General features: G+C 41.6%; 1 protein-coding gene across 4 annotated transcripts in view; it reads right to left on the bottom strand.

The window, feature by feature from the left end:
• The window catches only part of dscamb (Down syndrome cell adhesion molecule b), a 121753-nt gene that overhangs the window by 31704 nt on the left and 66674 nt on the right, over positions 1-23375 (bottom strand). For all 4 annotated transcript variants that reach the window (XM_087796460.1, XM_087796461.1, XM_087796458.1 and 1 more), the window contains exons 4-11: positions 14522-14668; positions 13789-14067; positions 12508-12783; positions 11331-11627; positions 10423-10695; positions 8525-8803; positions 8335-8454; positions 2708-2887 (exon numbers count right to left, since the gene is read on the bottom strand). In XM_087796460.1, coding sequence (XP_087652586.1) covers positions 2708-2887; positions 8335-8454; positions 8525-8803; positions 10423-10695; positions 11331-11627; positions 12508-12783; positions 13789-14067; positions 14522-14668 — 1851 coding nt within the window. The remainder of the gene's footprint in view (positions 1-2707; positions 2888-8334; positions 8455-8524; positions 8804-10422; positions 10696-11330; positions 11628-12507; positions 12784-13788; positions 14068-14521; positions 14669-23375) is intronic.

Below are 23375 nucleotides of genomic sequence, written 5' to 3'. Positions count from 1 at the left end.
ACCAGAGTCAAGTTCTGGACAATACTACACATATATACTTGTTACTACACTATCACAACACCAGAGTCAAGTACTGGACAATACTACACATATATACTTGTTACTACACTATCACAACACCAGAGTCAAGTACTGGACAATACTACACATATATCCTTGTTACTACACTATCACAACACCAGAGTCAAGTATTGGACAATACTACACATATATACTTGTTACTACACTATCATAACACCAGAGTCAAGTTCTGGACAATACTACACATATATACTTGTTACTACACTATCATAACACCAGAGTCAAGTTCTGGACAATACTACACATATATACTTTTTACTACACTATCATAACACCAGAGTCAAGTTCTGGACAATACTACACATATATACTTGTTACTACACTATCATAACACCAGAGTCAAGTACTGGACAATACTACACATATATACTTTTTACTACACTATCATAACACCAGAGTCAAGTTCTGGACAATACTACACATATATACTTGTTACTACACTATCATAACACCAGAGTCAAGTTCTGGACAATACTACACATATATACTTGTTACTACACTATCATAACACCAGAGTCAAGTACTGGACAATACTACACATATATACTTTTTACTACACTATCACAACACCAGAGTCAAGTACTGGACAATACTACACATATATACTTGTTACTACACTATCACAACACCAGAGTCAAGTTCTGGACAATACTACACATATATACTTGTTACTACACTATCACAACACCAGAGTCAAGTACTGGACAATACTACACATATATACTTGTTACTACACTATCACAACACCAGAGTCAAGTACTGGACAATACTACACATATATCCTTGTTACTACACTATCACAACACCAGAGTCAAGTATTGGACAATACTACACATATATACTTGTTACTACACTATCATAACACCAGAGTCAAGTTCTGGACAATACTACACATATATACTTGTTACTACACTATCATAACACCAGAGTCAAGTTCTGGACAATACTACACATATATACTTTTTACTACACTATCATAACACCAGAGTCAAGTTCTGGACAATACTACACATATATACTTGTTACTACACTATCATAACACCAGAGTCAAGTACTGGACAATACTACACATATATACTTTTTACTACACTATCATAACACCAGAGTCAAGTTCTGGACAATACTACACATATATACTTGTTACTACACTATCATAACACCAGAGTCAAGTTCTGGACAATACTACACATATATACTTGTTACTACACTATCATAACACCAGAGTCAAGTACTGGACAATACTACACATATATACTTTTTACTACACTATCATAACACCAGAGTCAAGTTCTGGACAATACTACACATATATACTTGTTACTACACTATCACAACACCAGAGTCAAGTACTGGACAATACTACACATATATACTTGTTACTACACTATCACAACACCAGAGTCAAGTACTGGACAATACTACACATATATCCTTGTTACTACACTATCACAACACCAGAGTCAAGTACTGGACAATACTACACATATATACTTGTTACTACACTATCACAACACCAGAGTCAAGTACTGGACAATACTACACATATATCCTTGTTACTACACTATCACAACACCAGAGTCAAGTACTGGACAATACTACACATATATACTTGTTACTACACTATCACAACACCAGAGTCAAGTACTGGACAATACTACACATATATACTTGTTACTACACTATCACAACACCAGAGTCAAGTATTGGACAATACTACACATATATACTTGTTACTACACTATCACAACACCAGAGTCAAGTACCGGACAATACTACACAAATATACTTATTACTACACTATCACAACACCAGAGTCAAGTTCTGGACAATACTACACATATATACTTGTTACTACACTATCACAACACCAGAGTCAAGTACTGGACAATACTACACATATATACTTGTTACTACACTATCACAACACCAGAGTCAAGTTCTGGACAATACTACACATATATACTTGTTACTACACTATCACAACACCAGAGTCAAGTACTGGACAATACTACACATATATACTTGTTACTACACTATCACAACACCAGAGTCAAGTACTGGACAATACTACACATATATCCTTGTTACTACACTATCACAACACCAGAGTCAAGTATTGGACAATACTACACATATATACTTGTTACTACACTATCACAACACCAGAGTCAAGTACCGGACAATACTACACATATATACTTGTTACTACACTATCACAACACCAAACCTTAAAGTATCATCTGAAGACTGACAATAGAAACATTCAAGTATCATCTGAAGACTGACAATAGAAACATTCAAGTATCAGATAAAGACTGACAGTAGAAACATTGAAGCATCAGATGAAGACCAACAGTAGAAACATTGAAGCATCAGATGAAGACCAACAGTAGATACATTGAAGCATCAGATGAAGACCAACAGTAGAAACATTGAAGCATCAGATAAAGACCAACAGTAGAAACATTGAAGCATCAGATGAAGACCAACAGTAGAAACATTGAAGCATCAGATGAAGACCAACAGTAGAAACATTGAAGCATCAGATGAAGACCAACAGTAGAAACATTGAAGCATCAGATGAAGACCAACAGTAGAAACATTAGCATCCTCTAGTATCTCTTACTTTTGACGGTGAGGTACATGGACTTGCTGACATCAGCTCCCACGTCGTTGCTGACCTTACAAAGGTAGAAGCCGTTGTCGTCCTGCAGCACATGTTTGATGAGCAGTGAACCGTTGCTCAGCAGTTGGACTCGAGAGCCGCTGTTCAGGAGGATGGGCTGGAACTGAGGGACCCCGGCACCTGAAGATCAGCAGATCAGTCACACACCTGTTTAGAAGCTGCAGGGTGTCAAGAACATTATCAGCACAGTGTGTGTGTGTGTCCGTCTGTGTGTGTGTGAGTCTGTGTGTGCGTCTATGTGTGTGTTTTAGTGTGTGTGTTAGTGTGTGTCTATGCGTGTGTCTATGTGTGAGTGCGTCTATGTGTGTGTGTGTGTGTGCGTCTGTGACTATATGTGTGTGAGTCCAAGTGTGTGTCTATGTGTGTGTGAGTGCATCTCTGTGTGTATGTTTATGTGTCTATGTGTGTGTGTGTGTGTGTGTGCGTGTGTGTGCGTCTGTGACTATATGTGTGTGAGTCCAAGTGTGTGTCTATGCGTGTGTCTATGTGTGAGTGCGTCTGTGTGTGTGTGTGTGTGTGTGTGTGTGTGTGTGTGCGTTTGTGACTATATGTGTGTGAGTCCAAGTGTGTGTCTATGTGTGTGTGAGTGCGTCTGTGTGTGTATGTTTATGTGTCTATGTGTGTGTCTATATGTGTGTGTGTGTGTGCGTGTGCGCGTGCGCGTGTGTGTGTGCGTGTGTGTGTGTGCGTGCGTGCGTGCGTGCGTGTGCGTGTGTGTGTGTGCGTGTGAGTGTGTGTGTGTGTGTGTGTGCGTGTGTGTGTTTACTGGTTCAGTCAGATTTAGTAGATAAACAAGAGACTTAAATGTTAAACCAGTAAACCGCTGTAGTGATGCAATCAGACACGGTGCTCATGAAGAACACAACAACACAACAACAACACAACACCAGGCCTTCAACATCCAATCCTCATGTTTATCAAAGATGGACCTAATGTTCCCCTGAGATCTGGTTCTTTGAGTCGAAGCATGTTAATCACCTGCTGGTACAAACTGATGTTAAACGAAGCGTCTTGTTAACCTTGTTGTTCCTCATTATCATGAGCTGCTCATTATCACTGATCATTAATCCACGTGTTCCTTTATTTTAAATGAGGTTCATTCAAACATTAAAGGTTTATCTTGTGTTTATACTTGAGTTCTTCAGCTGTCACGACTATGTTTGTTCTCATTTATGTTTTTAATGATTCTCCTGTTATTGTTTGGTCATGTTGTCTTTTAATGATCAACTCATTTCTTTGATGCTTTTCTTGTGCGTCCACTATAGTTAATAACTATTTAACAAATGAAAATACATTAAAAACCCTCCACAGACATTCAATCATTCGTATCGTGTCCCTCGTTGTTGATCGTTTAATGTTTTGTTGATATTGTTTGAACAATCGATTGTACGTTTATTCTATATTTAAGAATCAACTCATTTGTTGTTAGTTTTGGTCGACGCCGTCATTAATAACTAGTGTTTATTTATTTAGTTTCAGATGACACTTTAAATTCAATTAAGACACTACAGTGATGAAAACAGTTATTTTTATTGTTTACACCTTTGATTTTACTTTAAATTGTAGCATTAGCTGCAACATTTGGTTCATTTTCAAACAATTATTACTTATTTATAATAGTTTATTATTGATCTATTTGTCATATTTGTATTGTTGTCAATGAAAAAACTGTTGCTTTTGTTCATCATGTTGCAGCCGATCGTGGCTCTTATACGTGGATGTAAATATAATCCTGTGACCTAAACCACGAGTGATTCTTCATCTTCTCTCTGAACAGCAGCAGGACACGAGCGTGTTAGCGTTAGCGTTAGCGTTAGCTCGCAGACGTCTGCTGCTCGGCGAGCTGCGGGTTTTCAACTTTAATTAAAATGCAGTCAAGTGGTCGTGGTTAGCGAAGGGTCAAGTGTTCCCGCTCGTCGGAGAGAACGACGACCATCTTTCCTTGAATTATGGATTTTGCATATCCAAACAGAGCCGCTTGTTATGCTAATAGCACATGACCTTTACTTATGTTCCTCGTCTCCCGGAGAGACTCACGATCTCGAGCGGCTCAGGTTCGACCGAGAGTTTGCCAGACGTTCGCTGGTCGAACCGTAAACACACTCGACCACTTTCTACACTAGTCCAGGAAATCACACCAAGAGCTCTTGGACACACGTGTTCACACTGACGTGGTCAGATGGTGCTCATCAGGCATCAGGCCTTTGTGACCAGGACACACACACACACACACACACACCTACACACACACCTACACACACACACACTTCAAAGGCAGAAAAGCAGATCTAATTCTCTCATTGCTTTGATGGTTGTCCTCGTACACACACACACACACACACAGACACATAGACACACAGACACACAGACACACAGACACACAGACACACAACTCATTGGCTGTTGTCTGTGATTCTTTCATCCTGGTCACATGGATGACGGAGCGAACACCTGGGGCTCCTCTTCATCTGCTCAAGAGGCTCGACTCACCTGCCGCCTTCGTCTGCCCTTCTCTAGCCGTCCTGCACCTGAGCGTTTGTTTATGTGGGTTTCGCTCCGGCAACCCTCTGATGGTGCGAGAGAATGACCTCTAAACTCACGTTTGTGCGTCCGGACGACAAGTGAGGCGAAGGTTCACACTGAGCCCTGACACACAATACTCTCACATCCTGGTGTATTTGATGGAAACATAAAGATTTAATTCTATTCCTCAAACACGTTTGTTTAATGGGTCAAGGTGACCCATGTTTAATGGGTCAAGGTGACCCATTAAACAAACAATATTTATTTGCAGCCCAGATAAGATTGTGGCGTTTCGTCATTTTACTCTGATCGCTCCAGTGCAGCTGGTGCACTGCCTCGCAGCCTACTCCCACCAGTGTGATTGTGTGTGTAAATGTGTTGTAAGTCTATTTATACCAATAAAGTTCTACCTAAAAATTTGGATTAAAGTGTCTACGAAATACATGACTTACTTACTTAGTAAATACATAAGTAATAATAATAATAATAATAATTGTAAAACTCTGGTTACAAGTCGTGTTTTTCAAACGTGAAACTGTACTTATTAAATATTATAGTAACGAGAGGATATATTTACAACGAGGAAATAAATCCAAGAATCCATTTGAATCTTAAAAGAATCTTCCAGACGATCATTCTGTAGTTTTAAATTGAGCAGGTTGTTGAATATGTGGTTCTTACTGCGACTGGAGCAGTTTAGATCAAGATGTTCTTAGAGTGATACGACTTCTATCTTCTCACCCTTGGAGTGACCACATACGACTTCTATCTTCTCACCCTTGGAGTGACCACATACGACTTCTATCTTCTCACCCTTGGAGTGACCACATACGACTTCTATCTCCTCACCCTTGGAGTGACCACATACGACTTCTATCTCCTCACCCTTGGAGTGACCACATACGACTTCTATCTTCTCACCCTTGGAGTGACCACATACGACTTCTATCTTCTCACCCTTGGAGTGACCACATACGACTTCTATCTTCTCACCCTTGGAGTGACCACCTACGACTTCTATCTTCTCACCCTTGGAGTGACCACCTACGACTTCTATCTTCTCACCCTTGGAGTGACCACATACGACTTCTATCTTCTCACCCTGGGAGTGACCACATACGACTTCTATCTCCTCACCCTTGGAGTGACCACATACGACTTCTATCTTCTCACCCTTGGAGTGACCACATACGACTTCTATCTTCTCACCCTTGGAGTGACCACATACGACTTCTATCTTCTCACCCTTGGAGTGACCACATACGACTTCTATCTTCTCACCCTTGGAGTGACCACATACGACTTCATCTCCTCACCCTTGGAGTGACCACCTACGACTTCTATCTTCTCACCCTTGGAGTGACCACCTACGACTTCTATCTTCTCACCCTTGGAGTGACCACATACGACTTCTATCTTCTCACCCTTGGAGTGACCACATACGACTTCTATCTTCTCACCCTTGGAGTGACCACATACGACTTCTATCTTCTCACCCTTGGAGTGACCACCTACGACTTCTATCTTCTCACCCTTGGAGTGACCACATACGACTTCTATCTTCTCACCCTTGGAGTGACCACCTACGACTTCTATCTTCTCACCCTTGGAGTGACCACATACGACTTCTATCTTCTCACCCTTGGAGTGACCACCTACGACTTCTATCTTCTCACCCTTGGAGTGACCACCTACGACTTCTATCTTCTCACCCTTGGAGTGACCACATACGACTTCTATCTCCTCACCCTTGGAGTGACCACCTACGACTTCTATCTCCTCACCCTTGGAGTGACCACCTACGACTTATATCTCCTCACCCTTGGAGTGACCACCTACGACTTCTATCTTCTCACCCTTGGAGTGACCACCTACGACTTCTATCTCCTCACCCTTGGAGTGACCACATACGACTTCTATCTCCTCACCCTTGGAGTGACCACATACGACTTCTATCTTCTCACCCTTGGAGTGACCACCTACGACTTCTATCTCCTCACCCTTGGAGTGACCACCTACGACTTCTATCTCCTCACCCTTGGAGTGACCACATACGACTTCTATCTCCTCACCCTTGGAGTGACCACATACGACTTCTATCTTCTCACCCTTGGAGTGACCACCTACGACTTCTATCTCCTCACCCTTGGAGTGACCACATACGACTTCTATCTTCTCACCCTTGGAGTGACCACATACGACTTCTATCTTCTCACCCTTGGAGTGACCACATACGACTTCTATCTCCTCACCCTTGGAGTGACCACATACGACTTCTATCTCCTCACCCTTGGAGTGACCACATACGACATATATCTCCTCACCCTTGGAGTGACCACATACGACTTCTGTCTCCTCACCCTTGGAGTGACCACATACGACTTCTATCTCCTCACCCTTGGAGTGACCACATACGACTTCTGTCTCCTCACCCTTGGAGTGACCACATACGACTTCTATCTTCTCACCCTTGGAGTGACCACATACGACTTCTATCTCCTCACCCTTGGAGTGACCACCTACGACTTCTATCTCCTCAACCTTGGAGTGACCACATACGACTTCTATCTCCTCACCCTTGGAGTGACCACATACGACTTCTATCTCCTCACCCTTGGAGTGACCACCTACGACTTCTATCTCCTCACCCTTGGAGTGACCACATACGACTTCTATCTCCTCACCCTTGGAGTGACCACATACGACTTCTATCTTCTCACCCTTGGAGTGACCACATACGACTTCTATCTCCTCACCCTTGGAGTGACCACATACGACTTCTATCTTCTCACCCTTGGAGTGACCACATACGACTTCTATCTTCTCACCCTTGGAGTGACCACCTACGACTTCTATCTCCTCACCCTTGGAGTGACCACATACGACTTCTATCTCCTCACCCTTGGAGTGACCACATACGACTTCTATCTTCTCACCCTTGGAGTGACCACATACGACTTCTATCTCCTCACCCTTGGAGTGACCACCTACGACTTCTATCTCCTCACCCTTGGAGTGACCACATACGACTTCTATCTCCTCACCCTTGGAGTGCTCCCATACGATGGTGGGCGGTGGGTAACCTTCCGCGGAGCAGTTGAGTGTCACAGTTTTCCCATAAATCCCATCTTGATCCTCAGGCTGGACAACAAACTGTGGAGGGACTGTTGAACAAAAACAAACATATGTTGGTAAAAACTTCTTCATTGAGCAACAGACATTATCCTGACGAACCTCGGACGATCAGCTGACTCTGGTGCTCCACAGCAGCCGCCTCGTTGCGGGCGATGCACGTGTAGTTGCCGTTGTGGTCCGGGGTCAGGTTGGATATCCTCAGGGAGCTGGTGAAGTCAATGTTGTCCACGGTCACCCCGAGACTGACCGGGATGGGTCGCCCGTCCTTCTGCCACGTGATGTCCAGAGGCCGGTCGCCCGACATGACCACGCACGGGATGAAGACGCGCTGACCGATGGTGAAGCGCTGGAACTCGAAGGGCTGGATGTACGGAGGAACTTCACAGAGAGGAGGAGAAGAAAAACAATTCAACGACCTTGACCCGTAGAACGTTCTGGAGACTGTGAGTGTCACATGACCACCAAAGTCAAAGACATATCTTCATATCAAATACTGAGAGACTTTATGAACGTGTTCACAGGAGTTTAAATAGAAACTGACGAAGATGATGTACCTTGTTGTGTAAACAAATGTACTGACGTGAAATTAAAACATCAAGAATTTACAACAATCGCAGTTACACAAATCTGACACTCGGGGGAGCCAGAAACACCATTTCAAACACTACAGATTCCGTCTTAAATGTATTTTTTGTTTGCTCAAACATTTTAAGTAATATCGGACGTGATATCCATGAAGTATTCCTCGGTGTTGGATCGTTGACGGTCTCATAACAAGAAACATCAAACGTGCTCTTGGTTCCTCTCGTGAATCTTCTGCCATCACACATGTGTGGTTGAGTGTCCAGTGAGATCAAATAACAGTGAAATAAGCAGCACTTTAGCAGCTTATTTAATTCTCAACAAAGTGGAGATAATGGACTCGGGGATCCCCGAAGACACTTGCGCATTTTAAGCACGAGGAGAGTAAATTAACAAATGCACTCGCTCACGACTGCACCGCTGGGAAGTGTTGCTTTGTATCATGACTCTCTGTTAGATGATCGCTGCTTTTTTTCTCTCTCGTGCTTCACGGCCGCGTAATGTGGCGATGACGGCGTTTTCACACGATAAATAGATGCGAGAGATGCCTCGTGACGGGGAAACCCTCTTTCAATCCCCACTGTAGCAACACACTCGTTGGTATCTGGAGCTCCACGAGATTCATTTACATTTATTTACATCACGGCTGTCAAATATCAACTGGTTCATTATTAAAAGCCATTCAAATCAATTATAATAGTTATATCTCTAATTAGGACGCACAGTGGCGCAGTGGTTATTGCGGTCGGTCGCCTCACAGCAAGAGAGTTGCTGGTTCGCTTCCAGACAAAGCCAACTTGTGACCTTTCTGTGTTGAGTTTGTATGTTCTCCTGTGTTGTGTGGGTTTACTCCGGACACTCCGGTTTCCTCCCACAGTCCAAAACAAACAGAGGTTGATTGAGAACTTGGGGAAATTGTCTGTAGGTATGAGTGTGTGTGTGAATGGTTGTGTGTCTTTGTGTGTCCTGAGACAGACTGGTGTCCAGGGTGTCCCCTGCCTCTCACCCTAGGATACTGGGATAGACTCCAGTATCCCCACGACCCCGGTAAGGGATAAAGTGATAGAAAATGAATGAATATCTCAAACATTCTATCTCAAATTATATATTTAAATTATTATTTAATATATTATACATTTAAAATAAAAATGTGTCTCCATCTATTAGTCGTATCTATCGTCTCAATCTATCATTGCATCATCGTATCTATCAAATCCATCGTGTCTATCGTATTTCTCCATCTGTGTTCTATCTATAAATCGATGTAATCATTAAGAGTATTTATCTAGTGTATCCATCCATCTGTCCATCCGTTTATCCATGAGTAAAACATTTGTTCTTCTTCCAGTCTTTGTTTACATATTTATACATTTCTTTCAAACACAACACGGCGCTGGACGTCGTCTTCCACTGACCTCTGACCCGCAGATGCACACTCTGCGAGTCCATCTTGTTGGGCTGAACCATGACCTTGCAGTTGTACTCGCCGGCGTCCACCTGCTGCACGTTGCTGAGCTTCAGCGTGCCGTTGTTCTCGAACGCTCGCTGTCGATGGTTAAACGGTAGCAACGCAGAATTCTTATACCACTTTATGGAGTAATACGGGTAACCGATCACACGGCAGTGGATAAACGCGTCGCGCCCAGCGACCGCAGTGATATTTTTCATTGCACGAATGCTGGCGCGGCCTACAAATAAAAAGCAACATTTAGGGACAACAACAGTCACAGGAATCATCTGAGGTGCAACTTGTTTTGTGTGTGCAGTGTAAACATCGATCCACTCTGAGCGTTTATTTTAATATCTCTTCTAATCCAATTACGTGGCGACTGTTAACAAGCGCTGCAAGAGTCGAGCAAACTCACGAGAACATGTTTCTACTGATACTTTTAACTTGCTGTTCGCCCACGTTACAATAATCCAATCTCAGAAAAGAGAAGCAGAATAATTGCTTTAGCATCTTGAATTTGGCTGCTGGAGTTAACACATGCACGCCGCACAAACACACACAAACACACAAACACACACACACAAAACATTCTTGCAAACAAAATGTATTCATGCAAGATTTCCGCCTCTGGCTGGTTACAGACCAGCACGGTTTGAATCTCAAATCAAAGTGTTCACCAAGTCAAGACCATTCATCCGACTAGAAGCACATGCATTAGACGGAGGTAAATACGTGAAGTATTTGAAAATCTATCTCAAGTCTAATCTATAGAAGCTCAGTCTCAGCTAATCCAGCGGACAGAGACGAACACACAACACAGAGACAGACGGGTATGTGTATTGTTGGTCTTGGAGGAGCTGATTTGACAAGCACCTCTTACGTTTATTCGAGCCTGGTGGTACACGACCCCGGCCGAGTTGCCACACGTGCACCGGTACACGCCGCCGTCCGGCACCTGGGTGTGGGTGACGTTGAGCTGGCTGACCACGTGGCCCTCGTGCGTCTCGTAGTGGCCCAGGTGGTGGTGGCTGTCCTTGATGACGGGGTCGTCGTCCAGAGACCAGCTGCAGCGCGGCGGCGGCGTGCCCTTCACGTTGCACACCAGGAAGACGGGCTCGTTCGGGTTCACCACCTTCTCGCTGAACGAGGACAGGATTTTAGGAGTGCCATCTGTGGGGGGGTGAGAGGGGTCGAGGGTCAATTAACAGGATCTAAACCTTGTCTTTTTCTAATAATGAAGACATTCTCTTTAAAATAGAATAAGATACAAATATAGATCAATAGGTTTGTAGATGTGTTTACATCTTAGTCACACAAGAGCCAACCGACAATTGATCAACCAATCAGAACCCGGAACAAGAACAAGAACAAGAAAGAGAAGCAGAATGGAATGAAACTAAACACCATTTCGTTTTTGTGCCGTAGATAAAGAGCTACAATTCTGCTTCTCTGATTCACCATCTTGAGTTTCTATCAGTGATGTGTTGGTGACGCTTCACGACTCACAATAACTGCTGCGACAACACATCAATCATTGTGGCTCAGTAACTTATCAAAGTGCTACTAAATAACTTCAACACTTTTTTAAGTGCCGTGTACAGAATTATAATATAATAAACCAGTTTGAGGAAGTTAGTAGAACCAGGATGACTTTAAGGCAAACTGTCGATTTTAAGAAAAATAAAGAATTTTTAGTGCACATTAGGTCCAAACACTACGGTAAACGTCTTTAGAGTATTTCAGTCATTCAAATGTGCTCAGCTTTGTTTGGGGAGCAGGATGACGGCCCTTTAAATGTCTCTCTGCAACCGCTCCCTGATAATCTGAGTGTGTTCCACGTGATTATTGATGATCAATACTTCCTCCACAGCTCCAGGCCTGCAGGAGACAGTTGCCTGAGTAACGCTGGTGTGATGGGAATCAAGAGTGTGTTCTTGTATTTCTGTGTGTGCGAGTGTGGATGGTGAACTCTGGCCGGTGAGGTCCAGTGACAGCAGCAGCCACTGAACATGTAACACCATCGATCCTCAGGTGCTGAGATGTTCTTCACCTTCGAGGATGACTTGAACGAAGTCCTGCGCGGACATCTTGCCCTTCCTGGCGAAGCACTGGTACGAGCCTCCGTCGCTCTTGGACATGCCCTCCATGATCAGGTTCTCCCGGTTGAGCCCGGTGAAGCGAACGTTGTTGCCCGGGTAGATGAGTTCTCCGTTACGATACCACGACAGCTCGTACTCGTCCGAGCCGCTCACGCTGCAGGACAGAGACACCTTGCTGCCCACGCTGCCCTTCACCTTACGAGGACTGACCACTGCCTTCAGCGGTTCTGTGGAGGGAAGGATGCGGTCAGTTACATCCAAGACGTCCTTCCACGACACAAGAACTTCTTCTTCAATCTAGTGTTTTGATCAAAATGTCTCATCAAACCTAACATGAGACAAAATGATTTGAAGTATCTTGGATTGTCACAGATTTGACATGTTTGTGTATGTTTGTGTATGTTTGTGTATGTTTGTGTATGTTTGTGTATGTTTGTGTAGGTCAGAGGTGACGGTTCAATAAACTGTCATACGAGTCTGATGTTGTTGCTCCTAAATATTCCAATGATATTCCTTTAACATTCGTTTTTCTATTTTTGAAGTTTCAGTATTATTCTTATTATCATTACATTAAAACGTTATTAATACACGTCATTAAATCCAGGTACTCATCTTATATCACCACCAATATCTTCTTAGGTCATTAAATCAACATGAATCCTTGATTTAAAGACAACATGAAATATGGCTTTGAGTTTAAAACATGGTGTCGGAGATGAATTTAAATACATCATGATTTATTCAGATTTTAAATACACGCTTTTTGTTTTATTCAATTGAAATCAACGAGGAGAAGTTGTCCAGTCAGAGTCGGAATGACTCGTGTCACTCATGGTTTTGGGGGTCAAGTTGTTGGTCGATATAGTGACTTATGAAGATTCCAGTGTTGAAGAGAAGACAAGGAACAGAGAGGATTGATGTCAACAATACTTTGACTTCCAACATCAGTGAAATGATGTCGAAGGAATTTGAGTGTTTGATAGAAATCTAAGAAGAAGATCCTGAAGATAAATATAATAATATTGCTTTTGTTTATTTAGTTCCGTGTGAAACTCACCAGTAAAGGACTTTTACACGTAAGATTCAGTTTGACGGATCCAAGGTTTGAATATCAATGTTAATGAGAATAAAAGTATTTTCAGGATCAACCACAATATTTTATATTTCATCTTGTATGAACTGGATTGTTAATGTTCTTAAATCTTTCTGAAAGTAGATGCAAAAACACTCACGTTTGACATACAGGCGACCCATGACCTCAGCGTTGCCGTAACTGTTCCACACCTCGCAGACGTAGGTTCCCGAGTCACTGGGCTGGACGTTCTCGATCAGCAGCCCCGAGACGGTCTGACGGAAGCGACTGTCGGGCTCCAGAGGGCTGTTGTCCTTCAGCCACCGGTACTTGGGCGTCGGGAAGCCGGAGGACTTACAGGGCAGCTCCACCCGGTGGTTGATCATCGTCTCGCGGTGGTCGAAGCCGTCCAAGATGGCGGGCTCGGCGTTGGTGGGGTCTGAGAGGAGCGAGTGTGGATTAGATCCGGTCACGGTCATCTCCGGAAGAAAGTTGAGGCTCAGGTCTTTGGTTGAATTAAACAGGCTCAGGTAAGATATTGATCCATCACCACTTTACTGGGTCATTTATCCTATTCTATATATATATATATATATATATGTATATATAGCTTTTTTTGTATTTCAATATTCATTTATTAATTGCCAATTCCTTTACATAAAACACTTTATGGGAATCATTATGAACAACCAAAACGTAAGTTAATGTTTATGTATTTATTCAAACAGAAGTCATGCTGAACAAGTACTTCATGATGATAAATAACTGACCATGATTCTTTTAATACACATATGAATGAGTAGTTTATTGGTCGTAACTCAAGAGTGTTCGTTGAAATGTGTCTTCACAAAAGAATGAAAATGATCTTTGAAATATGACATAAAAACACTGACCTGACACGATGAGACGCGCACTGTTACTCTGGCGGGTCTCGCCAGTGTAACGGTGGCGTGTCGTGCATCGGTAGTTGTTCAAGCCGTCCTCCGGCAGGACGTCCAGGATATACAAGGCCCCTGTGGATGTGATGAGATATCTTGGTCCTGCAAACAAGGTAGAGATGTCGTTATAAACACATGCTCTGCTTAAAAAAAGACTCTTCATCAGCAGATGTTATTATGACGAACATTGTGAAGGAACAAGATGTTATAAAAGGTGCACAAATGAAAGAGATTCTCCGGGTTGATCTGTGGAGACGTCCTATCAACAAGTTCAACGGTCCGACCCTACAGGCAGGAAGATGCAAATGTTTATTTTAATGTGAAATAATTCCGCTCTGATAATCGTCAGATTTAGCCGCTTCAGGTTTTCTCTTCATGGTTGAACGTTCGGATGAATAAAAAAACAAGCGACCGGACATAAAAGATTCATTAACAAGCAGGTGTTCGAGTCGCTCTCCTTCTGTGTGGCGAACAGACGAGTCGCAGCTGGTCTGAGGTCACGTCACACCAGAGTTACGACTCGTGGTTTTGCTGATTCAAGACCATAAAAAGATCATTCTTTGTTAAACGTGTAAAAATCCTCACGATAAATCATGAACTGATGCAGACCATCCATCACGTTTAGGGATTATAAAGATGTCTTTGTAGTTAATTGTTTATTAATATAATGTAAAAATGAAATATATATATATATATATATATATATATATATATATATATCCCCATGTTATGCTTAACAAGAGGAACAAGTAAATATCAATATTGTTTTAAAAAAAACATTTACATCCATTTAAAAAGGAGAAAAGTGAAATAAAGTATTTGTACCAATAAAATTGTGAATCAAACCAAATGTAATTTGGAAAATGTCCTGTAAATGTTGCAAAACTGTCAGAAAACAGAACGTTTCTCCTCAGGATGAATAAAGTGGGAGCCACATGAGGCCCCGGGGTCAGACTTTACTCCGGTCGGTCAAACTGTCTGAGTGTCAGTAAAACTGTGCGATCATTGGTTAAACTAATAACATTTGTGTTTGTTTTGCCTCTGATGGACTTTATATCCTGAAAAACTAGATGCTAACAAATGTCTCCGAACAAAGAAGCGGTCGATGGAGCTGCAGGTTATTCCAGTGTTTATCAACAACCGCGGCTTCGACCGCCGTCGACGTTAGCATAACACTGGCGGGGAATATGTATGAGGCAAATCATGCCTAATATACTTGGATATTGATATGAATTTTTCATGGGAGCACAGAGAACAGACCTGCAGGGGTTAAGCAAACACACAGTGGTGGAGAAGAACTGGTGAATCTATTGTAGGCATTGACCTAGATAGAGCCGACAACACATTTGCTTATTTTGATGTCCTAAAGCATTTCACTAGTTTACATGAAGGCTGACGATGGCCAACCAGAAGTCAAGTTGATATCAAAAATGTGCATGTGTGGGAGCGTGCACGTGGGGCTCCGGGCTCCAGTGTGAATGGAATCATTCTTTGAGGTGAAGGAGTGAAAAATAAAAGCAGTATTGATTCTCTTCACTTCAAACACAGCATCGTTCAGTTCCTTATGAATAATGTCTGGTTGAAGAAGTAGATGCTGATCATTTGGACTAATCTTCTGTAACATGTGTGAAGGGCAGTCGCTCACTGTAAACATCTAAAGCTCCCTGAAGCCACTGCCTCTCGGTTCTCAATCGCCTCCGTTCTGCCTCTTCCATTTTGATTCTGTACTGGTTCTGTGAGATCTCACAGTGGAATCCATCTTGAGTGAGGGCGAAGCGCGCTTTCATTCCAGCCACTGTGAGCCGCGGCAATTTTCTTTTCAAGCACCTCGACGCTCCAGCCTCGCTTTTTAAGACAAATGCTGTCATTGTGTGTTTGAGGTGCAGAGATGAAGATATTGTTGTAATGAAAGAACTTGTTTTCTTTTTCTCTCATCCATTCAATTCATGCTCTTTTACAACGTTTGGATGCAGATGGACTTCATGAAAATGTGTTTTACGGGCGATTAGTGGTTGTAAACTTGAGTCTCGGTGCCGATCAGTAGTATATGAACTGTTATGGATTATTTAAGGCTGTAATTGAGACCTTAGTATCCATTAAATTCCTCTGGACGGCGGTGCTGGGAGAGTGTGGGGACCTTCCCTCCATTTACTCGCAGCCACTGATACAGTAAAGTGAAAAAGTGCTTCACTCCACCAGACACACTTTATCTAATCATCCCCACTTTGCCACAGACAGAATCTAATATGAACAGCGGCTCTCACTCTCAGCAGGCTAAATAAGCCTCAACATACAGATGAGCTGGTGTCACAGCATCTTCGCTGGCAACACATTTGACTGAAGCTGGCGTCGCTTAAACAGTCTCCGCTCATCAGTCTTTCAGGAAACATGGTATTCATCAAAGAGCAAACGCCTTTGTTTCACCGCGGCCAAGGAAACGTTGAAGTCTATCATCGCCAGTGTTGGAAGATGATTCAAAACCATCACAAATGATCCCAGATCTGGAGGAAAAGTGTCTACAGACCTGGCAGTGGAATCAAGTTACTGATCCAAGACTCGAACATCTTAAATAGATTTTACTGTAGACGGTATTGTGTGTTTTCAAGGATACAATATAGAGTGATGTATAGTGATAGTGAAGTAACAAGTATATATGTGTAGTATTGTCCAGTACTTGACTCTGGTGTTGTGATAGTGTAGTAACAAGTATACAGTATATGTGTAGTATTGTTGAGTACTTGACTCTGGTGTTGTGATAGTGTAGTAACAAGTATATATGTGTAGTATTGTCCAGTACTTGACTCTGGTGTTGTGATAGTGTAGTAACAAGTATATATGTGTAGTATTGTCCAGTACTTGACTCCGGTGTTATGATAGTTTAGTAACAAGTATATATGTGTAGTATTGTCCAGTACTTGACTCTGGTGTTGTGATAGTGTAGTAACAAGTATATATGTGTAGTATTGTCCAGTACTTGACTCTGGTGTTGTGATAGTGTAGTAACAAGTATATATGTGTAGTATTGTCCAGTACTTGACTCCGGTGTTATGATAGTTTAGTAACAAGTATATATGTGTAGTATTGTCCAGTACTTGACTCTGGTGTTGTGATAGTGTAGTAACAAGTATATATGTGTAGTATTGTCCAGTACTTGACTCTGGTGTTGTGATAGTGTAGTAACAAGTATATATGTGTAGTATTGTCCAGTACTTGACTCTGGTGTTGTGATAGTGTAGTAACAAGTTTATATGTGTAGTATTGTCCAGTACTTGACTCCGGTGTTGTGATAGTTTAGTAACAAGTATATATGTGTAGTATTGTTGAGTACTTGACTCTGGTGTTATGATAGTTTAGTAACAAGTATATATGTGTAGTATTGTCCAGTACTTGACTCCGGTGTTATGATAGTTTAGTAACAAGTATATATGTGTAGTATTGTCCAGTACTTGACTCCGGTGTTGTAATAGTGTAGTAACAAGTATATATGTGTAGTATTGTCCAGTACTTGACTCCGGTGTTGTGATAGTTTAGTAACAAGTATATATGTGTAGTATTGTCCAGTACTTGACTCTGGTGTTATGATAGTGTAGTAACAAGTATATATGTGTAGTATTTTCCAGTACTTGACTCTGGACATATTTTGTTACCTGTTTACTACACTATCACAACACCAAACATCAGCTTTAAAAGCTGCTCCACAATGTATCCCCTCGTCCTCAGTCATTGGTTAGCATGTGTCAAGGTGAACCAGGATTCAAGCTTCTCCACTGAGGGAACAGAAGAAAACCATCTTCAAAGCAGCATTAAGAGCCTGAACTCCTGTGGTGAAGTGAACGATGTGATCCAGGACTAATTTCTGTCTGCTCAGAGTCGGGGGTTCATTGCATCATGAAAAAAGGGCACAGGGGTCCAGACGCTGTATCACAGCTTTAATCTAAACTGATTGAGGTCAGATCCCTGCAGAACTCCACGAGGGCAGCGATGCATGCAGAGGAAGAGAAAGAAACCTTTTAGCATAAACAGACCCTTGTTACACAGGATTTCTTACTTTACATTATTTTACACAAATTGAAAGAGTTATTTACTCTTGTTCCCATGTGTCAACGGATCTAGTCTATCCTGGTATTATAAGTGTTGACCTATAAAGTCTCAAGTCTATCAAGTGTTAAACAGACTCTCAGTTACAGTAAAACTGGAGTAAAAATGTTTGTTGAAGGAAACAAACATTTAACAAACAGGTTTTAAAACAACACAACAAGAATTAAAATACAATATTAAAATCAGACTCAAATTTGCTGTTAAAGACATTTTGATAAATATTTTTGTTTGAATCGCAAGTTAATTTATTTTGTGAGATTATACCAACACAAGACACGTGTTTAAATCTAGTCTTGTTCAAAAGACACTACATCTCAGATGAACATCTTTTATCGTAATAACACGTCATCAAATAGAAAATGAAACTTTTGTTGTTTATCAATGTTCAGCTTGATCTAAATCTCTGACGGTGCGAGAAACATGTTCTTTCTTCAGGTGAACACCAGCTGAAACGGCTTCATGCCACAAGTAGCTTCAACGTATCCTGATGAGAGAAGAACATTATCATCCTAACATGTCCTACAAATGGAGCGACACAGGTAAGGTAGTTGAATCTCCTCAGAGCAGCAGCTGCGTGAACAGGTCGAAGGAATGACAAGTAGGCGACAGAGCTGTCATTGAGGCGCCGCTGAAGAAGGCATCTTTGCTTCCGTGAAAGGTTTGGCATCAGAGCTGCTGAGAGAGACCGTCTCTTATTTACCCTCAAACCCCTCTGTGTTCCTGTTTGGCTCGTTCCACTTCCTGCTTCTTTCCTGCGTCTCTCTTTGTGTCCTGAATGCTAAACCTCTGTCAGAACAACTGCCGTGAAATCCTGCCGTCGCAAACACACAGAGCAGCAAACACCTTCACCAGACACCTATATCTTATATCCTATATCTTATATCCTGTATCTTATATCTTATGTATTCTATCTTATGTTTTATATCTTATATCTTGAATCTTATGTCTTTTGTCTTATATCCTGTATCTTATATCCTGTATCTTATATCTTATGTATTATGTATTATGTTTTATATCTTATGTTTTATATCTTATTTCTTATATCCTGTATCTTATATCTTATATCGTATGTCTTATATCTTATGTATTCTATCTTATGTATTATATCTTATATCTTATATCCTGTATCTTATATTTTATATCTTATGTCTTATATCTTATGTATTCTATCTTATGTTTTCGATCTTATATCTTATGTTTTATGTCTTATGTCTTATATCTCATGTCTTATATCTTATATCTCATGTTTTATATCTTATGTCTTATGTCTTATGTCTTATATCTTATATCTTAAAACTTATATCTTATACCTTATATCTCATGTCGTATATCTTATATCTTAGATGCCTCTAGAATGAATCCGTGTGATGGACAGAACAACAATTCAGCTCAGAAACAAGAGCCCAGAATCTTGAAGGTAAATACTAATAAAATAACTGATGTGTATAAAATGTAATAAAAATACGTATATATGACCAACAAATCTCACGACTAAAAAAAACAGTTTTATTTGATCGAATGTAGAAAAGTCCAGATCGCCGCCACCGTAATATAACAACTTCTCCGGGGCTTCCACGGATGATGAATTATTTCTACGTTGTAATTCATGCAAAAAAATGTCTAACTGCCGTGAGATGAAGGATTCATATTTAATAAACAGCTTAACAAGTGAAGGATGTCTCTTCAATAAATCATGGACCTGCACACGACTCCAGCGCTGGTCACAGCTGCTGCATTACAACGCGACTGGCTGCAGAATTGGTCAACGGCTCTTAACACGAGGCCAGAACCCGACATTTCAATTTAGTCTGAGAAATATCTGCTACGCTTTCGCGGAGTTGATGACAAAAATCAGGCCCGTAACACGTTTTTACGACTGGTTTTCACTCTCGACGGCAGCGAAGCTAACCTGGTTATTTAAGCTACTTCAAACCACAACTTGAACAGATTAAGTTATAACCTAACATCAGGCTTTTCTTTTTTTATCTCTTATTATACAGTGTTATTTAAACTGTTCAGTTTCTCAAGATGAGTGTTATGTTTTGATACTTAAAACAAATGTATATAAATCCTATATATACTTCTAAGAAAGTGAGAATCAGATTCAGACAGTGTAGGATTCTTCCATAAATCACCAGAGATGTTGTGGATAATATCTGTTTTCATAGTTTATCCTCCGTCACGACGAGCCGGTTAAATCCATCGACTGTGGATGTGAAAGTGCTCTCGGTGTAGGATATATTGCACATGCTCTTTGTTTCATTTTTTCAGCTTGTTGTTGCTTGTTGAGCAGATTTTTTAGCAATGCAGCAGATTGTGGAAAGTTGAGGAGGCTGAGGGTTCGGCCTGTGGGCAGCGAAGGAGTCCGAGGAGACGCCAGACACTTATTTAAATCCTGTTGTCTCATTGTTATTGCTCTCCGCTGAGCCGCCCAAAATGTTTTCTGCTCGATGGCGGCGGGTCCGTCCAATTAGTGTTCCCCCGAAATATCTGCGTTCACCTCCAGACTGCTGCAGAAAACAGTGTATTTAGAGGTTTCTCATAAATACTCCACCTGTCATGTTTATTGATGAATGGAATCATCGTCCAGTGATCACAAACTAATGTTCAGGAAGAAGGAGTGACATCATGTGTTTGTGTCCGTGCATGAAGAATTACACTCGTAGATGCTAACGCGTAATTCAATCTTCCGTTTCTTACGATCTGGAAATAGGATGTTGGCTCGAGGCTGTGAGTGTGCGCCGCAGTCGTGTGTCCGTGCAACATGTGTAGCCGTTTGCCATCATAACCTAATTATTGCAGCAGCTTAACAACTGCAATTAGCACATTTCCATCAGACGACACTAATTTGAGAGTCGCAGACACACACGGAGTGAGAGAGACTTCATTGGCTGCGAGCTACAGGCTCAATCCATATCTATAGAGTGCTGGAAATTGCTTATGGTAATTGCAGTTATTGTAAAAGAAGGGCTGGAGCAGGAATTAAATTGAGAAATTGAATAATTTACTTTGGGGTCCACACATGGGGACGCGGCGTTCTCAGTTGACTTGAGGTGAGACACGCCCACAGAGCTGCAGTGATGGATGTCATTGTTTTATCTGCTACTAAGATCCACTGACTTCCTCCTCAGTGTTGCAGCGACAAACCAAAGATGATGAATACAAATCAAATATTTAGACAGAATCAACAACAACATACATAAATAAATAGTGTTCTATAAACTGGTTCTTGACGATCAAAGTCAAACACACGACTTTTCTTAATCACATGTTATGCAGTAAAACTCAGTCGGAGCCACAAAACAATTACTGTCTGCAAATTTGATTCATATTTTGTTGTTTAATGCTTTGCGTATTTTTTGTGGTTTTGTTTGTGAATTTTCGAAGGTTTTGTGTAATTGTGTGTGTTTGTTATGTGCACAAAGATGGAGTCCATGCTCGACACACACTCAGCCCGACTTGTGTATTAAAATGAAATAATTCAAGCCAAACTGTTGAAAAAGGTCACGTTAAAATCCATCTTTTTCAAATCCTTGTTTCTCATTTTTTTCCTTTTGTTCTCCTCATTTTCTTTGCTATACAATGATTCCCTGAAAGGCTTGATTCTGCGCCTCTGACTCAGGGCCTCGGCTCCTAATAGGATGGATCTAAAAGCTTCGAGGTTCATCTACTGTATATTGTGTTTGTTTTCAGACAACAATGCAGTGAACGAGTGGACAATGACGAGCGCGTCTGCTCCACAGACTCACTGTACACGGCTGAGTGATGGGCTGGAGGATGGATGTGGACGGAGCGTCTGAGGCCCTGGTTTTTAATAGGGTTCTGTTCCCAGTAATTATGCTGACACAATTTGATCAGCGCGAGGCTAAGCATCTTCATCTGCGGGAGATCGGGGGAATTAACGCTGATGTAATAAGTACAATTTGTCACTATTAAGACGGAGGTGTTGACAGGTGCTCATGTTGTCAGGGGCAACTGAGAGCACTGCCTCAGCCGGGGAGGTTCTCCTGCATCTAGGCCAGCCGAGTCAGACCCACCTCTCGGTAACACATTCTTTCTTCAGCTCGGGTCGCGGACGGACGGACAAACGCTTGACGAAACATGCACGGAATATTTGAATGATATTATGACGAGCAATGATTCCACCAGAGATGTGTTTCAGTAAATCAAGGTATTCAAGTTATTTAAGTGATTAAACTGGTCAAAGACTTGAGGACGAACCATCCTGAGCAACAATGAAGCCAAACTTCAACACTTTCATCATCACTTCAAATATGAGGGGATTTAAGACGCGCTAAACAATATTTACATCCGGGGACGTGAGCACAACATGTTCTCAAAAAGGCTGGTGCAGAAGAGCAGACGGCTGAAGAATTTGAAATGGAGGATGTGCAGAGAGATGGACCATCAGAGCTGGAGGAGGAAGATGACATGAGACACTTTCAACAGAGATACAAGCCCGAGGCCACAGATTGCATGATGAGAAAGAAAAGAATCTTCTCTGTCTTTTCCCAGCGAAGCACAGACCATGCAACACAAAGAAAGAAAATCTAGCAGCAGGAAAATATCTTTACATCGTTCACGATGATACATAATAATTATAAGATTTAAAACTGATCAGAATATGTCATTACAGTCTCTTTCCTCGCTGTACCCTGAGGACTGATCACTTTAACTTAATGATAAATAAATCAACAACAAATACAATGTG

This window comes from Callionymus lyra, chromosome 7 (genome assembly GCF_982586985.1).
Source record: "Callionymus lyra chromosome 7, fCalLyr1.hap1.1, whole genome shotgun sequence".
In the NCBI taxonomy this organism is placed as follows: Eukaryota; Metazoa; Chordata; class Actinopteri; order Syngnathiformes; family Callionymidae; genus Callionymus; species Callionymus lyra.
This window is presented reverse-complemented; position numbering and strand designations above follow the sequence as displayed.